The 13,692-nt window shown below is 48.8% G+C and overlaps 1 protein-coding gene across 2 annotated transcripts in view; it reads left to right on the top strand.

Moving 5' to 3' along the window:
• The first annotated feature begins 287 nt into the window (after positions 1-287).
• PCBD1 (pterin-4 alpha-carbinolamine dehydratase 1) overlaps positions 288-13,692 on the top strand; it is a 217,486-nt gene continuing 204,081 nt past the window's right edge. Inside the window, exon 1 of one of the 2 annotated variants that reach the window (XM_086922112.1) lies at positions 288-471. In XM_086922112.1, coding sequence (XP_086778238.1) covers positions 469-471 — 3 coding nt within the window. In that variant the 5' untranslated portion in view covers positions 288-468. The remainder of the gene's footprint in view (positions 472-13,692) is intronic. The other variant, XM_086922113.1, reaches the window with a different exon arrangement.

Genomic DNA, 13,692 nt, shown 5'->3' with positions numbered 1-13,692 from the left:
GTTTTCCAGTATTGAGAAAAAAAACTAAGGGTTTACGCACTAGAAAAAAGTGGAAATCTATCAAGTGAATTGGTGCCCATATCGTTTCGTTAATGGCTAAGTGAGGTGACATGACAAATGTAAATTTCTTTTCTTGACCGAAACATTAAACTCCTTTTTTAGCAAAAAAAGAAACAAAAAAAAGATAGTACGCTTCATGAAATTTTGGAGCGGGTCAGAGGCTGTTTGGTAACCCTGCTGGACATCCCCATCATGGCTTCCTGTTTCAGCCCTCGATCAGAGGAGCGCTGCGGCCGCGTGCTTCTATCCAGGCAGCCGCCTCTGATAGCAGACAGCTGGGAGCAGGGGGTGTGTCATTCTCTGACTTCCACGCCTCCCCCCCCCCTCTCTTCTCTAGCAGCCGAAGCTGCCTCACAGGACCGATCCGCCTGACTACGGATCTACGGTGCTTCCGACCACTAGGCAGTCATGGTAAGCGTGTATGTTTTACCTGGGATATGGAGCAGGTTTGGTTTTTGACTTAAATTCCGGGTTTAGGAGAATTTTGTAACCGATTCGCCACGCCAGAGCTTTCAAATACACGCTGGAAGAGAAAATGGGTTGAACAGGTAGCCATTCTGGTCGTTGTAGTTAATGAATAGCTAGGCTGTTATCAAAGAAGGGTTTAGAGGCACTCCGCTTCCTAACTGGTTTGCAGCAAAATCGTATTTTCAGTTAATTGGGAACTGAGCAAATGCGTGAACCGTTTCTAAATATGAGCAAAACACTGGGCTGAAAGTCGCTGTTTTATAAGATTCGCCGACGCCGTGGAAGGGCAGCTCTCTTCTTGCAACAGGTTGTTGTTGACGACCAGTGCTGACCTGCGTTTCTCTGGCTATTTTTATTTACCAATGTTACACATGTGCGCCTTTGTGCTATTGAATTGTTCCGTAGAACTGTAAGCAGTTGTTGCCTTTTTACTACGACAGGATCAATAAAAAACATACCATTTACGCATTTAGTCATACCTCCAATTACCTCCCTATTATGAGCGACGGCTACAGTCCTTCTTGTAGGTAATCTCTTTTGCTTTCTGGAACGTGTTCTCACTCAGAAAGCAACTTTTACGTCTTCCGTGAGTGAAATTATTGTGTACCCTTGTATAAGATTGACTTTACTGAAAAAAACACATTTGGCTTAAAATGCAGTTTTCCAAAGTGGGCATATTAAGTCGCCCATCTCCCCAAAATAGAAGCTTGCCATTTTCATCAAGTGTTGTCATGTACAATTCGCCCGTATATACAGAATCCACCATTACATGCCTATGGAAGCCCTGTGTATGATACTTGTGATCGAGGTGACATCTTTCTGGCAAACATTATGCAATGGATGGCCATAGCAAAGTAAAAGATGCTGATGATATGCCACGTTTGGATACCTTTTCCTAGGACACATATAGAAAGAACACATTGATTAGGCATCATATGCCAATGAAGGTTACTTTTTGTCAGGACCACTGTAATTCTCACATCATGACAAGAAGTGCCCCCATAATGTATAGAATGCCTTGATTAATGATGGTGGGCTACCTTATTCCAGGACCACAATGATGTTAGTTTGCACATCATGGTCCTCATTATGCCAGGGACTTCACTCCCAAAGGAAATGTGTAATAATCCTTCTGTTCGAACAGAGACTGATGGACGTGCTCACCCATATGCACACACACACTAGCATACACAAAAATAGCACCCCTTCCGTGCACGGATTGACGTCACAACTCTTAACCATTGGGGTGGAAATCTGGAACCTCTTAACACCCATGGCACAGCAATAGTCCTCTCCCATAGACTCCTACTATGAGCATCTGGAATTTGCTCCCATTCTCTTCCACATCAGACCATTCTCCAGTCTTCACCCGACGTACCATCTCAATCCAGACCTACATTCCCAGTGACACACTCTCTGTGGCTAGTAAGGCACGTTCTTGAAAACATGTCCAATCGCAATGTGATTGCATGTGGTGGAGGGCTTGGTTGCTCTTAGGCTTGCTTGTCTTTGGAGTGGAGGAGCAAATTGCTTTCAGTTTGCAACATGTCCGCTGCAGTGTGGATGGCTGATAGAGTGAAAATTACACCAGCCCCCGAATTGTTTGAACTGCACATGTTTGAGGGAACTCTGAGCCTGTAATGCATACACAGTGTTAATGTTCTGGTTGTCGGCTTGTGGGTGAGGAGCAGCTTGGTGTCCCCTCATGCAGTATCCTCTGGTTGACTGGAATGGGCTTAGGTTTTAAGAGCGGCAAGCCATCACTGGAGGCAAAATGCCCTTGTGTTTGGTCGCCTTACTAGTATTTCTAGAACACACCTTTACAATTGTGGTGGTCATGTAGTTTGGTGGACTGTCTGGAATGTGTATTCCTTCATGTGAATTTGTGCACAATAAGTCTGCTTTGCACATGTAAGTAGTATCTAAATGTGCTGCAAATCACTCGTTGGACATGCTGGGTACCATAACATGAGTGTAATTAAAAGTAAGATTGTTACAGGTGGAATTATTGTTCTCCTCTGCCTGTTGGTGCATCACAAGCTACATCACGCTCTTTCCATACTCCACTAAACTTCGCACACTGTCGAGTCATCGTCAAAAATGCACCTACAATGGTCTGTTCCTGTGGCTAGATATACTTCAAACATGTCTAAACCTAATGGGACTGTCTGATAATGTGACACACATCTCTGCTCCATGTCCAGGTGTCAAAAGCTCCTACACGGCATCTCTTGTTACTTTACCTTACCTTCTCACACTGTGTGCAGGTGTTTCCTCATTCTTTTTTCCATTGACCTCAAGTTATCCAATGCCAGGTATAACTCATTCATTCCTTGTCTCTTCTTTCCATTCTGGACTTTGTAGGCTTGCATATGAAATGGAGGGAAAACCATAGCTACAAATACAAGAATATAATTAATAAAATCTACACACCCGATATAGAACAACTTCAATGTTGTTTTGTGTGTTCCGCAACACTATGTGTTCATTTAGTCCCATTTGACCCAATAGAGAAAATGAGTGTGAACTACATGAGGAAGTTTACACTTCCACTTGACCATACTTAACAAATGTTGCAAGTCACAGACATTTCCAATATGTTTTGTGTGTTCCGCAACACTATGTGTTCATGTAGTCACATTTGACCCAATAGAGAAAGTGTGAACTACATGAGGAAGTTTACACTTCCACTTGACCATACTTTACAAATGTTTGCTAGTCACAGACATTTCCAATAGTATGCCTCAAAAACTGCTTTCAGTATGTCTTTCCAAATACACCATTGAAAATGTTTTGAGACACATGACCTCTGCTCCTATTTCTCCTGTATGTACCTGTACGTAGTGTTCACTTATAAGATGGGGTAAGGCACATTTTTTTTACATTTCCTTTTTCTCTTCTCCATGGGGATCATTTCTCCTTGTGGATAAACCTCTTTCCTTACATCTCCAGGTCTGAACGTAATTTGACCATCTTCCCACTTTGGGAGATTAGTTACACTAGCCCTATGCCGGAGCAAATCTTCGACCACTTCCTGGGTATGAGTGGATTTTGTGAATGACAACAAATGTTCAAGTTAGTGGACACTCACAAGTTTACAAGGTGAAGCACGCTGTGTTCCTCTTTTATCACCTCTTGTGGGTGTTTGCTACTGTGTTATTCTTCGCACTCGTGGAGAAGATGTACCCTAGTAGTAAAACCTTTACCGCTGTTAGGGGTCCTGTGAATTCCTGAGAGGCCTAAATTAAAGCATGTGCAGCCATATGATTCATGCTTCGAACGATTTGTGATGAGAGAAAATCATTATGCTTCCACCCGTCTTTGTTGAAAGGGGTTTTAGTTTGTCAAAGTCAGAATGGTTACAAACTAAAATGGCATGTATGTTTTTTAAGTGCACAACAACCAAATATGGTGACACAGCTTGACTATTGCTCAGATTTAAAATCAAGAAACATTATTAAATGGTCGAAAGCACTATGATTTTTCTTTCCTTGCCCTTTCAAAACAGAAGTGTCTATATACTGTGCAATCTGTATGTCTTTGACAATTTGCAAGGCTCTTTATGAGTCTCCATATTGTTGATGCATGCCGGTAAATTCTGGTTTAATCTTAACTTCAGCCCGATGGGGAGAGAGCACATTATTGCGCAAGGACACCACATGTTTACTCACCCTTTGCACTATTCTTTCTCTTTCTGTAAACGAGGGGCAAACTGCTGAGCCGCCTATCCAGCCCGTTCTTTTATTTAAACTGTCAATTTTGTCAAAAGGTCGCTGCGCGCACAAATCAGACCAGCTCCTAGGATCCATGTCGCCAGCTGTTTGTTTGCTGTTGTCTAAATTGCCTTCCGAAGCACCATTTCTTGTTGCGTGAGATTGTGCAAGCATCGCGCGTGTTTTGTTTGAAGCTTGCTCTTTAATGTAAAGCATGTGTCACATGGAAGAGATTAGTTGCCAGCTCCGCCGTAGTCAGGAGAAACGGCTTTGGGTGGGGGTGGGGGCACTGCTATCGGCGAGTACCCCACTGAAGGGAATAGTGCTTTGGTAAACTTTGAAGATTTTTGTAATCGCAGACATTTCCACAAGAAGGACTTTACATAGCAAGATGCTTGTCACAATTCGCACGTCTCCTCAATAGGGTTAGAGGTCGTGGTGCAGAAGGTGTATAGGGAGGGAGATAGCACAGACCGAATTTACATGGATTATATTACATATGACTTTCACAAAGTGGGAGTAGTCAACGATTTTATTATAGTATTATAATTTTTTTTTTATTTGTCGGTTTGGACTCGTGATGAGCTTTATTAGGCTGGTTATTATCAGCACAATGGACCCCGAAATAATTATATGGCTTTCATGAGCACCTTGGGTACGAAATAGGGAGAGCACGTAGACTGTAGGACCTAAGGAAGGGTGCGGGTCAGACGCCCTATGGACTGTGAGAAGGGGACTGGGATATATTGAAGGGCCCAGGCAGATGTACTTCTCCATCCCTGGGGATACTCATCGGACATCTTCCACCCTGTGAACCATAGCTTTGAAGAGATGCACTGATGGGTCTGCGTTCCTGTCTCGGCTGGTTGTTTTCTAGCTCATTGATGCCTTTGGGCAGGGGCATTCCTTCACTCCAGCGCTTGACCACCCGGCTATTAATTTCACCAGCTGCTCTCTGACATCTTTGAAAAAGAGGTTCCCCCTCAAAGCATTGGAAATCCAACAATGCCTATGCTGAGCTGGCTCATCAAGATTTTTTTTTTTTAAAAACTAGATCGCCCGAAAGGTGGAACAAAATATTGTGACTTTAGCATGGAAAACAATTGCAGGGAAAGTACTGAATACATACAGAAATCATCAAGAAAACCAAAAGCGTGCACCATCAGCAGCGCATTTCTGCTTTTCCATGCTAAGGAGTTTTTTTTTTAAATTTAATTTTGAGTCCTGTTACAACTAGGCTCACGAGATGTGAAACTCGTGGGCTGATCACAAGGCTGGCTTTTGCACGGGTGGCGCCCTGTGGCACAATCATCCCCCCCCCCCCCACCTCACCATGACCTCCTTTTAAGCCTCTCTAACGCCAGAGAAAAGTGCCCCTCACCCATCCATTGCCCCTTTCTCACATTCACGTCTGTTGTTTTTAAAGCACTGGTAAAGGTTAGCTTTACTAATGAGACTGTATATGTGCCCAAACAAACCCTTTTTAGAAACATTAGGAACAGATAAGGAAAGAGTGGAGACAAATACACAAGATCCTAATCTATTTAATGCAGTTAGCTCTTTTAAGACAGTTCAGTAACTGTCTCTCTTCTATATTAGGGTTGTATCTTGTGAACTGCAGTAACAAAATGAACTCAATGACAAAAGCAGTAATCTCACTCCCCTTTCTATATAAAATACAGATCTGTGATCTGCAAAGTATGCGTTCTTTGCAGCAGGTATATTGGACCCCTGAGCTACCATATGGTGAGCCAAATCTGCCACTCAACAAAACACCGAGCTCTCTCTTTCCATGGAACATTAATCCCAAGAGTTATTGTGGCATTTTTATTGTGTCCTGAAAGCTGAACATACAAGCAGCTGGCAGCAGTTGTTTTTGCAGAGGCCGCCGCACCCGCCCGAAGGGTGGGGGAGGCTCGAAGGCCGGCGCCATAACCCTCGTGGTGCCACCAGCGGGGGTAAACTGGTTCTGGGCGCTTCGATGCGCACAGGAACCAGCGGAAGCGGGTGCGCACCAGCCACCCGACCGGAAGTGACCTGTTGACCTGAGCGCCCCCAAAGGGCGCCCAATGGTCAACCTGGCTTTGTTTGAACCCCCCAATCAGGGGGACTCACCTGAGACCTGCATGGAGGGCTCAAGAGGATTTAAGCGACGCCGCCCTCCCAGCAGAAGCACATCGCATTCGAGGAGCTGGGAGAACGGCGCGACAGCAACAACGACTGAAGAGGAAGAGAGGCGACGCGGCGAAGGACGAAGAGGAAGACGCCAAGGCTCCAGTTGAAGATCAAGGTCGTCATCACCGAGGACGCCTTACGGAGTGCGGCGCGCCGTGCCAGCTCCCCCGAAGCAGCAGCAGGTAAAAACCGCAGCAAGCTCAGAGCCCGTGATAAGCACACGCAGCTAGCTGTGCCCCCAGCTGACGGCCTGACGCAGACGCGGGAAACCTAAGAAGCCACACACAAGTGCGCAGGGACTCACGACATGTCGGAAGGCCAGCCGGACGAGATGGCAGAGGTGCTGTTGAAGATCCGAGAGTTATCGGCCATCCACGGCGACGACTGGCTTCACCCCCACCTGGGCAAAGGGAAAGAGAACAGACCGGTAGAACAGGCGGACGAAGAGCCGAAGAGCCAGGGCCTTCCGCACCCAAGAAGTTGAAAAACACGCCGATGAAGAGAACATCGAAGAGGAACCCTCCGAGGAAAGTGCGGCAGAAACCCCTCCCGCCGAGACCAGAGGGCGGCGACCAGAGCGAGACCACCGACCAAAAGAAAAAGGGTGAGCATATTAGCAACATCGTAAGGGAATGTCTAAAATCGCTGGCGCCGGGGCTACTTAATGGCGCAGGGCAGGGAGTACCAGGGCCTAGGGAGCAGCGCGCGGAGGAAGCGTCAGGTCTCACGTGGCATATGGTCGACCCGGGGTGGGCCCGTCAGACAAGAGTGCAAGAGCAGGTAAGCTTGTCCACCCAGGGGGAACAAATCTCCCCACTACCCGGTTGGGGTTACGGCCCCGTTTCAGGAAGCCCGCCTCCGAGTGGGGTAGTCAACGATCATTACATCAGGCCATCCCCCGGTCCGGCGTCCCTGACTACGAAAGCCACTGGCTTGGCATGTCTCATCCCGCTAGCGGTGAAAGAGAGGATATGGCGCAAAGAATTCATTGACATATTTTCGCTGCTTGAAATTCAGCTAGAGGGACTTGATCTAACCACGTGCGATAGGAAGGAGGAGGACAGGAGAGAAAGGCGTGGGGCCAGAAAGGAGCGCAGTTTCGACAATTGGTTAGATGCCTTTAGAATCATGGCGTGCATTATAGTGGAAAGGTTCCCCCATTGCGCGGCTGACTTGTGGCTTTACGAGGCCAATATCCACCTAGCACAGAGGCACTTCCCGGGGGATGCCTGGTTAGAATACGATAAAGGTTTTAGATAAAAAATGTAGAGGCACCCCGAGATGGAGTGGAATGAGGAGGATGTCTCGGGTTTCATCCACAAGATGCTCACAGCCAAAGATGTTAGGGCCTGGGCGGGAAAAGGCGACCAGCCCTTTCGGAGCTCCTACCAAAAGGGGAAGAGCGGTTCTTATCAAAGGCGGTCGAACGGGAGATCGTACTCCCCAACCGCAACCAAGGCGATCTGTTGGAGAAACGAGGCGGGGGACTGCTCATGGGGCTCGTCTTGTAAGTTTCAACACGCATGCGCTAGCTGCGGGGGCAAGCACGCCACCGTTGCGTGCAAAGGTTCCAAGCACGAAGCAAAAAGAGAGAAGAGAGAAAAGAGCAAGAAGCGTTAGCCCCAACGCAGGGGAAAGGAGGGGACTGGTGGACATTTGTAGGCGCCAGCTGGCCAGATCCCCCATTGTTACGCAACAGCTGCGCAGATTAACAAACAAATACCCGAACAAAGCAGAGGCCAGATCACTGGTAGAGGGCTTCGAGCAAGGCTTTGTTATTCCATTCCAGGGCCCGCTCCCCTCGGCGGGAGCGAGTAACCTGAAGTCGGCAAGCCAACACCCCGAAGTGGTTAGCGCCAAGATAGAGAAAGAATTGAAACTGGGTAGAGTTGAGGGCCCCCTCCCAAAGGAATTGCATGAAGGCATAGTCATCTCCCCGCTAGGCGTGGTCCCCAAGAAGGAACAAGGTCAATTCAGGCTGATACACCACCTATCGTTTCCGGAAGGTTCCTCCGTGAACGACGGTATCGACCCCGAAGCTTGCTCAGTGAGCTATGCGTCAGTCGACGACGCTATCGAGCTGGTTAAGGCGACAGGCAGAGAAGCCCTCATGGCGAAGGCCGATATTGAATCTGCGTTCCGACTATTGCCGGTCCACCCCTCCAGCTTCCATCTATTGGGTTTCCAATGGGGCGAGGACGTGTTTATTGACAAAGCCATGCCCATGGGATGCGCAATTTCATGCGCATACTTCGAGCAGTTCGCCACTTTCTTAGAATGGGCGCTGCATGACCGGCACCAGGAAGGTGGAAAGCTGCACTACCTAGACGACTTCCTGTTCACAGGCCCGGCAGGGTCCTCAGTGTGCGCAAGCTCATTGGCAGCCTTCGAGGAGCTATCTAGGTCCCTAGGGGTCCCCCTCGCAAAAGAGAAAACTACAGGCCCGACCACAAGTCTCACGTTCCTGGGCATAGAATTGGACTCTATAGCGGGAACGGCCAGGCTGCCTCCCGACAAGGTGAAAGAATTTCGCGAGGAAGTATCGAAGCTACGGGGTCGGAGCAAGGCCACCCTGAGGGAAATCCAACGAGTGATAGGGAGACTTAACTTCGCGGCTCGGGTAATCCCGCCCGCCAGGGTATTCTCAAGACGCCTAACAGGGCTAACGGTCGGCGTCGCCCACAAGCACCACCACATCAGGCTGAGCGCAGGCGTGAAACAGGACCTGCAGGTGTGGGACGAGTTCCTACAAGAGTTCAACGGGGTGCTGATTTGGAGGGCAGGTTGGGTAACGGCCGAACAGATAGCTCTTGACACAGACGCGGCCGGAAGCCTTGGCTTCGGCGCGGTCCTGGGAAACAGTTGGTGCGCCAGCCAGTGGCCGGATGAATGGCATGCGCAGGGGCTCACCAGGAACATCACTTTTCTCGAGCTGTTCCCGATCATTGTGGCTCTGACCATTTGGAGAGAGAAAATAAAAAACCTAAAGCTCACGCTTTGGTCAGATAACATGGGAGTAGTACAGGCTATTAACAGAGGCGCAGCGAGATGCCCGGACATGCTGAGGCTAATGCGACGGTTAATTAAATTGCAGCTGGAAGGGAACCTGGAGCTGAAAGCACGCCACGTGCCAGGGGCAGAGAACTCAGCAGCAGACGCGCTCTCATGGGCCCAAATGAAACGTTTCAGAGAACTGGTGCCCGGGGCGGACAAGGAGATGACCCCCTTTCCATCGTCCCTTTGGGACCTGGGGGAGTAGACTTATCATGGCTAATAGGGCAATCACTTACCGCAGAGGCTAACAGAAGGTACAAGACATACGCGGGCACGGTAATGAGAGTTGGGGGCCTAAGATCGCTGGAGGACAGGGCAAAAACTCGCACAGCAGTCGAGAGATTCGTGCAATGGGCATTCGAGTCGAGAAAAACGAGATCGTGGGCCCAGGCGCATTTATCCGCCATCGCCCATTTTGCCAGGCTTTACACAGGTGAGGACCCCACTACCTCGGCCTATCTAAAGACGGCCTTAAAAGGCTGGAGGAGGGTTGAAGGTAGAAAGAAGGACGACAGGCGTCCCATCGATTTTGCCAAACTGGGCCAGCTCCTTGGAGCCCTCACGGGCTTAATATCGGATAAATATGAGCTGCTGCTCTTTAGGGCGGCTTTCACGACGGCGTTCTTCGGAGCATTCCGTATCAGCGAACTGGTAGCCCCCAACAAATCGGGCCCAGCGCAGCAATGCCTGCAGGCAAGAGACATTAAACCAATGGATAGGGCGGTCGAATTAACGCTGAGACAGTCCAAAACGGACAGGGCAAGGAGGGGGACGACGATACGTCTCCATTGCATCCCAGAGTCGGGGCTCTGTGCGGTATGCTGGTTATTTAAGTACATGGGGGCTCGACCAGCTGGTGAGGGCCCTCTCTTCATACATAAGGACGGGAGGAACCTGAGTAAGTTCCAGTTTACAGCCATAATGCGCCAAGGCTTGGGTAAAGCCGGGTATTGCGCGGCATTGTTTGCCTCTCACTCCTTCAGGATCGGCGCAGCGACCTCGGCAGCGCAGCATGGCATGCCAGAGGACAGGATCCAGGCAGTGGGCAGATGGCGCTCCAGGGCGTACAAGTCGTACATACGCCCTCACCTCATATAAAAAATAAAAAAAAAAGAGAAAAGAGAGAGAAAGCCACGGGGGGGGGGGAGGGAACGAGAGGGATTCGCCTTGGGATGCCGCACGGCAGGGTGACAGCACCCCCCTCTCCCTCTCCTAAATGCACACGGTGCGCAGATAAGCCACCTAACAGAATGCTTTCTCTCGACAGGGGGAGGCCCGCAGCTGGTCTGGGTGGTGGGGCACTCATTCGTGTCCCGGATGGAGTCTTGGTGGCGGCAGGGGGGCCGCAGCATAAACGGGCCCAAAGCGACGTACATCCGGTGGATAGGGCAGCCAGGTATGAGATTGGAGCAGCTACTGCCGACGCTGGACGGCCTCATGGCAGATTCGGCCTGGTTGCCCGACGTCCTGATCATCCACCTTGGGGGCAACGACCTGACCCGGCTAGGGCGAAAAGCAGTCGGGCAAGCCATCCAAAGGGATCTCACCAAGACAGCAGTGTGGCTGGGACCCACAACGGTAGTCTGGTCCGAAATGATCAGCAGGAAACATTGGAGAGGGGCCGATTCCAACAAGGCCGTCGACAACGCAAGAAGGAAACTAAATGTGGCAATGCACAAGTTTTGCCTCGCAAATGGCCTGGAATCAATTCGGCACGGCCTCATCCACCCGGGCCGCCCGGAGCTCTATGGGCAAGAGGGGGTACACCTATCCGAGAAGGGGATGAAGGTGTTTTGGGATAACTTGTGGGGTGCAATGTCACTCGCAGGTTGCATATAAAAAAAAAAAAAAGAAGGGAAAAGATATGGTGAAAGGTGGGAGCCACGAACCAGGTGCAGGGGGGGGAGCCACAGTGAGACGTGGGCCTCCCTGCGGCGTGGCGGAAATCCTACACTGGTTGGCTAAGAAAACACACCGGCGGGCGGTGTGTAAGAGGATGGCCACTCACTTTTGAATGCCGCACGGCAGGGTGACCTGGCGGCATAAAGGAGGGGAGTAACAGGAGGAGACGGCACTCGCGGCCCAGACCCGGCCGGACGGCAGGGCGCAATTTGGTAGCGAGCTGGGGACCTAACTCCCGACTGGAAAGCTCCCCTCCGCAACACGCAAAGGGCGTGGTCAACCAACCACAAGGAGCACCAATAGACTGGCATCAAACTGGTTTGGGTACAAGCCCCATTTTCGAACTAAGGAGGGCACAAAGTGACTGACACCCGCTATCACAAGAGGGTGTCATAATGTGTAATATGCCAATTATGATTGATAATTATGATTGATGAGTAATGTTCGCAAAATGGAAGATTGCTTTAAACCAGTTTGTGTTATTAATATGTCTTTGGTTATTAATAAACTGCGGCCAACAACGACCACTAAGGATACCAGGTTTTGTTGGCTGACATTATTTCCCACCTTTGGCAACAGCAGAATGCGGGGGCCGGTAAGTATGGAGACTGGGGTCTCCGCTGAATAGGCACATGCGAGGGTTATTAAATCATACGTTTTTGCTAATCACAGCACCTCCCTGAGGTCGGAGCCCTCCTTCCCAGGTTAAGCCCAGTGCAGCTGTACCAGTCGCACCGTCCTAAAGCGGTCTCTGGCTGATCATTTAATTGAAAAGGCCTCACTTATAATCAAGAATAGTTTGCCAACCCCCTTCAGTCATAGCCCAATCCGCAAAAACGCACAACTAAAATTCTGCACGTTCTGCATTCTTTAAACAAACGCACTATTGACATGGTAGGATATATTTGCACCTGACGCAGCAAACAGATCAACAGTAAAGGAACCATTCCTAGCCAAAATTTTAATGTATTTACCCTACCTTCTGAACTGTCAGTGGCAATGGTGCCATGCACCAATATTTTGGTTTCGTGGCAGCAGTGCCAGTTGAACGTTTGCACGTGTGCAGAAACTTGTAACCCTATTTACTTTGGACACGTTTTGCTTCATTTTTAGTAAGCAACACAGCCAGATCGTTTTTTTTGTTGATCGTCAAACTTATTTGTATAAGCTAAAAGGCAGATTGTAGTTACTGTCACTTTTTTAGTTGTAAAATAATCCCCTATCAAGCTGGTTTCCCCTAATGCTGGCAGAATAGCTCTGCAACTAAAATGTCTGGCTGCAGTCACGACTTTCAAACTCAGCCGCTCAGATAAAGTACAGCGGAATCAGGTAAATTGCGAGTAGTACATCCCTCTGACTACTAATGTTAGTCGCCAGACTGCCAAGCCTCCGTGTTCATGCCAACTCAAAATCCATGTCACGCATTAAATGAAAAGGAAATGCTTCAGTGATTATACTACAAGAGATACGTCACAGAAAGTTATGCAAAGCAGTTGAATGCTAAAACCAGGTTGCTGCTGACAAAGTTTTAGAAATACAAGGAAGCTATTGGTATTATATGATAAAATGATGAGCTACTTTCCCTTAGCGCTAGTTAATCTACAGACTACATGTACTTTCAGGCCTTTTTAATGTATGCATTTGCCTCGTTATTTGTGTATAGCAGAGATCCAGCACCAAGGAAACAAGGCGCTTTAACACGTTGCGTGGGCTTAAGCTGAAATTAAAACACGTTCAGTAAGTAAGTAGACGTGAAACTGAGGCAGAAGTAGAAAGCAGTGCAAGTTTCTGCACACTCCACTCAGAACAAACCCCAGATTCTGGCTGAGGTCACAGCACAGCTCAGTTTGATGAAGAGGACCCTGCCTATTCCAAGGAGGCGTGTAAAAGCCACTTCTGCCTCTTGGACACTAAAATGCAATAAGAATGCAGTCTGGCAGTTTTTCAGCCCTTTCATCATTCTACCTGGTTTTGATAAAGGGGCAACACTTGCACACAAAGAAACTACGGGGAAGGTACTGAGAGAGTAGACAGTCCCCCGTGCTCTCTGGGGGTGTCTTTGCATTAGGGTTTTTAGATGAAGCATAATGTGAAACAGCCTGTTTCGTGAGCTAGGCCGCATCTCACATGCCTGTGGTCAAAGCTTCCTCAAGAAGGGTGGTCTTGGTAGGATCAGAGGGTGGTCGGAGCTGATTCCCCACTCCATAAAGCACCGTAGCTTGAGTCTTTTTTTTTGTTTGTTTGTTTAATTAAATATACAGCCAAAGTGCAATTGTCCAGAACTCCCAGCGCGAAGCTCTGATGAGCGAGCCACCTTGCC

Source organism: Lissotriton vulgaris, chromosome 5 (assembly GCF_964263255.1).
Source record: "Lissotriton vulgaris chromosome 5, aLisVul1.2, whole genome shotgun sequence".
Lineage (NCBI taxonomy): Eukaryota > Metazoa > Chordata > Amphibia > Caudata > Salamandridae > Lissotriton > Lissotriton vulgaris.
Note: the sequence above shows the minus strand (reverse complement) of the source record. Positions and strands in the feature narration are given on the sequence as shown.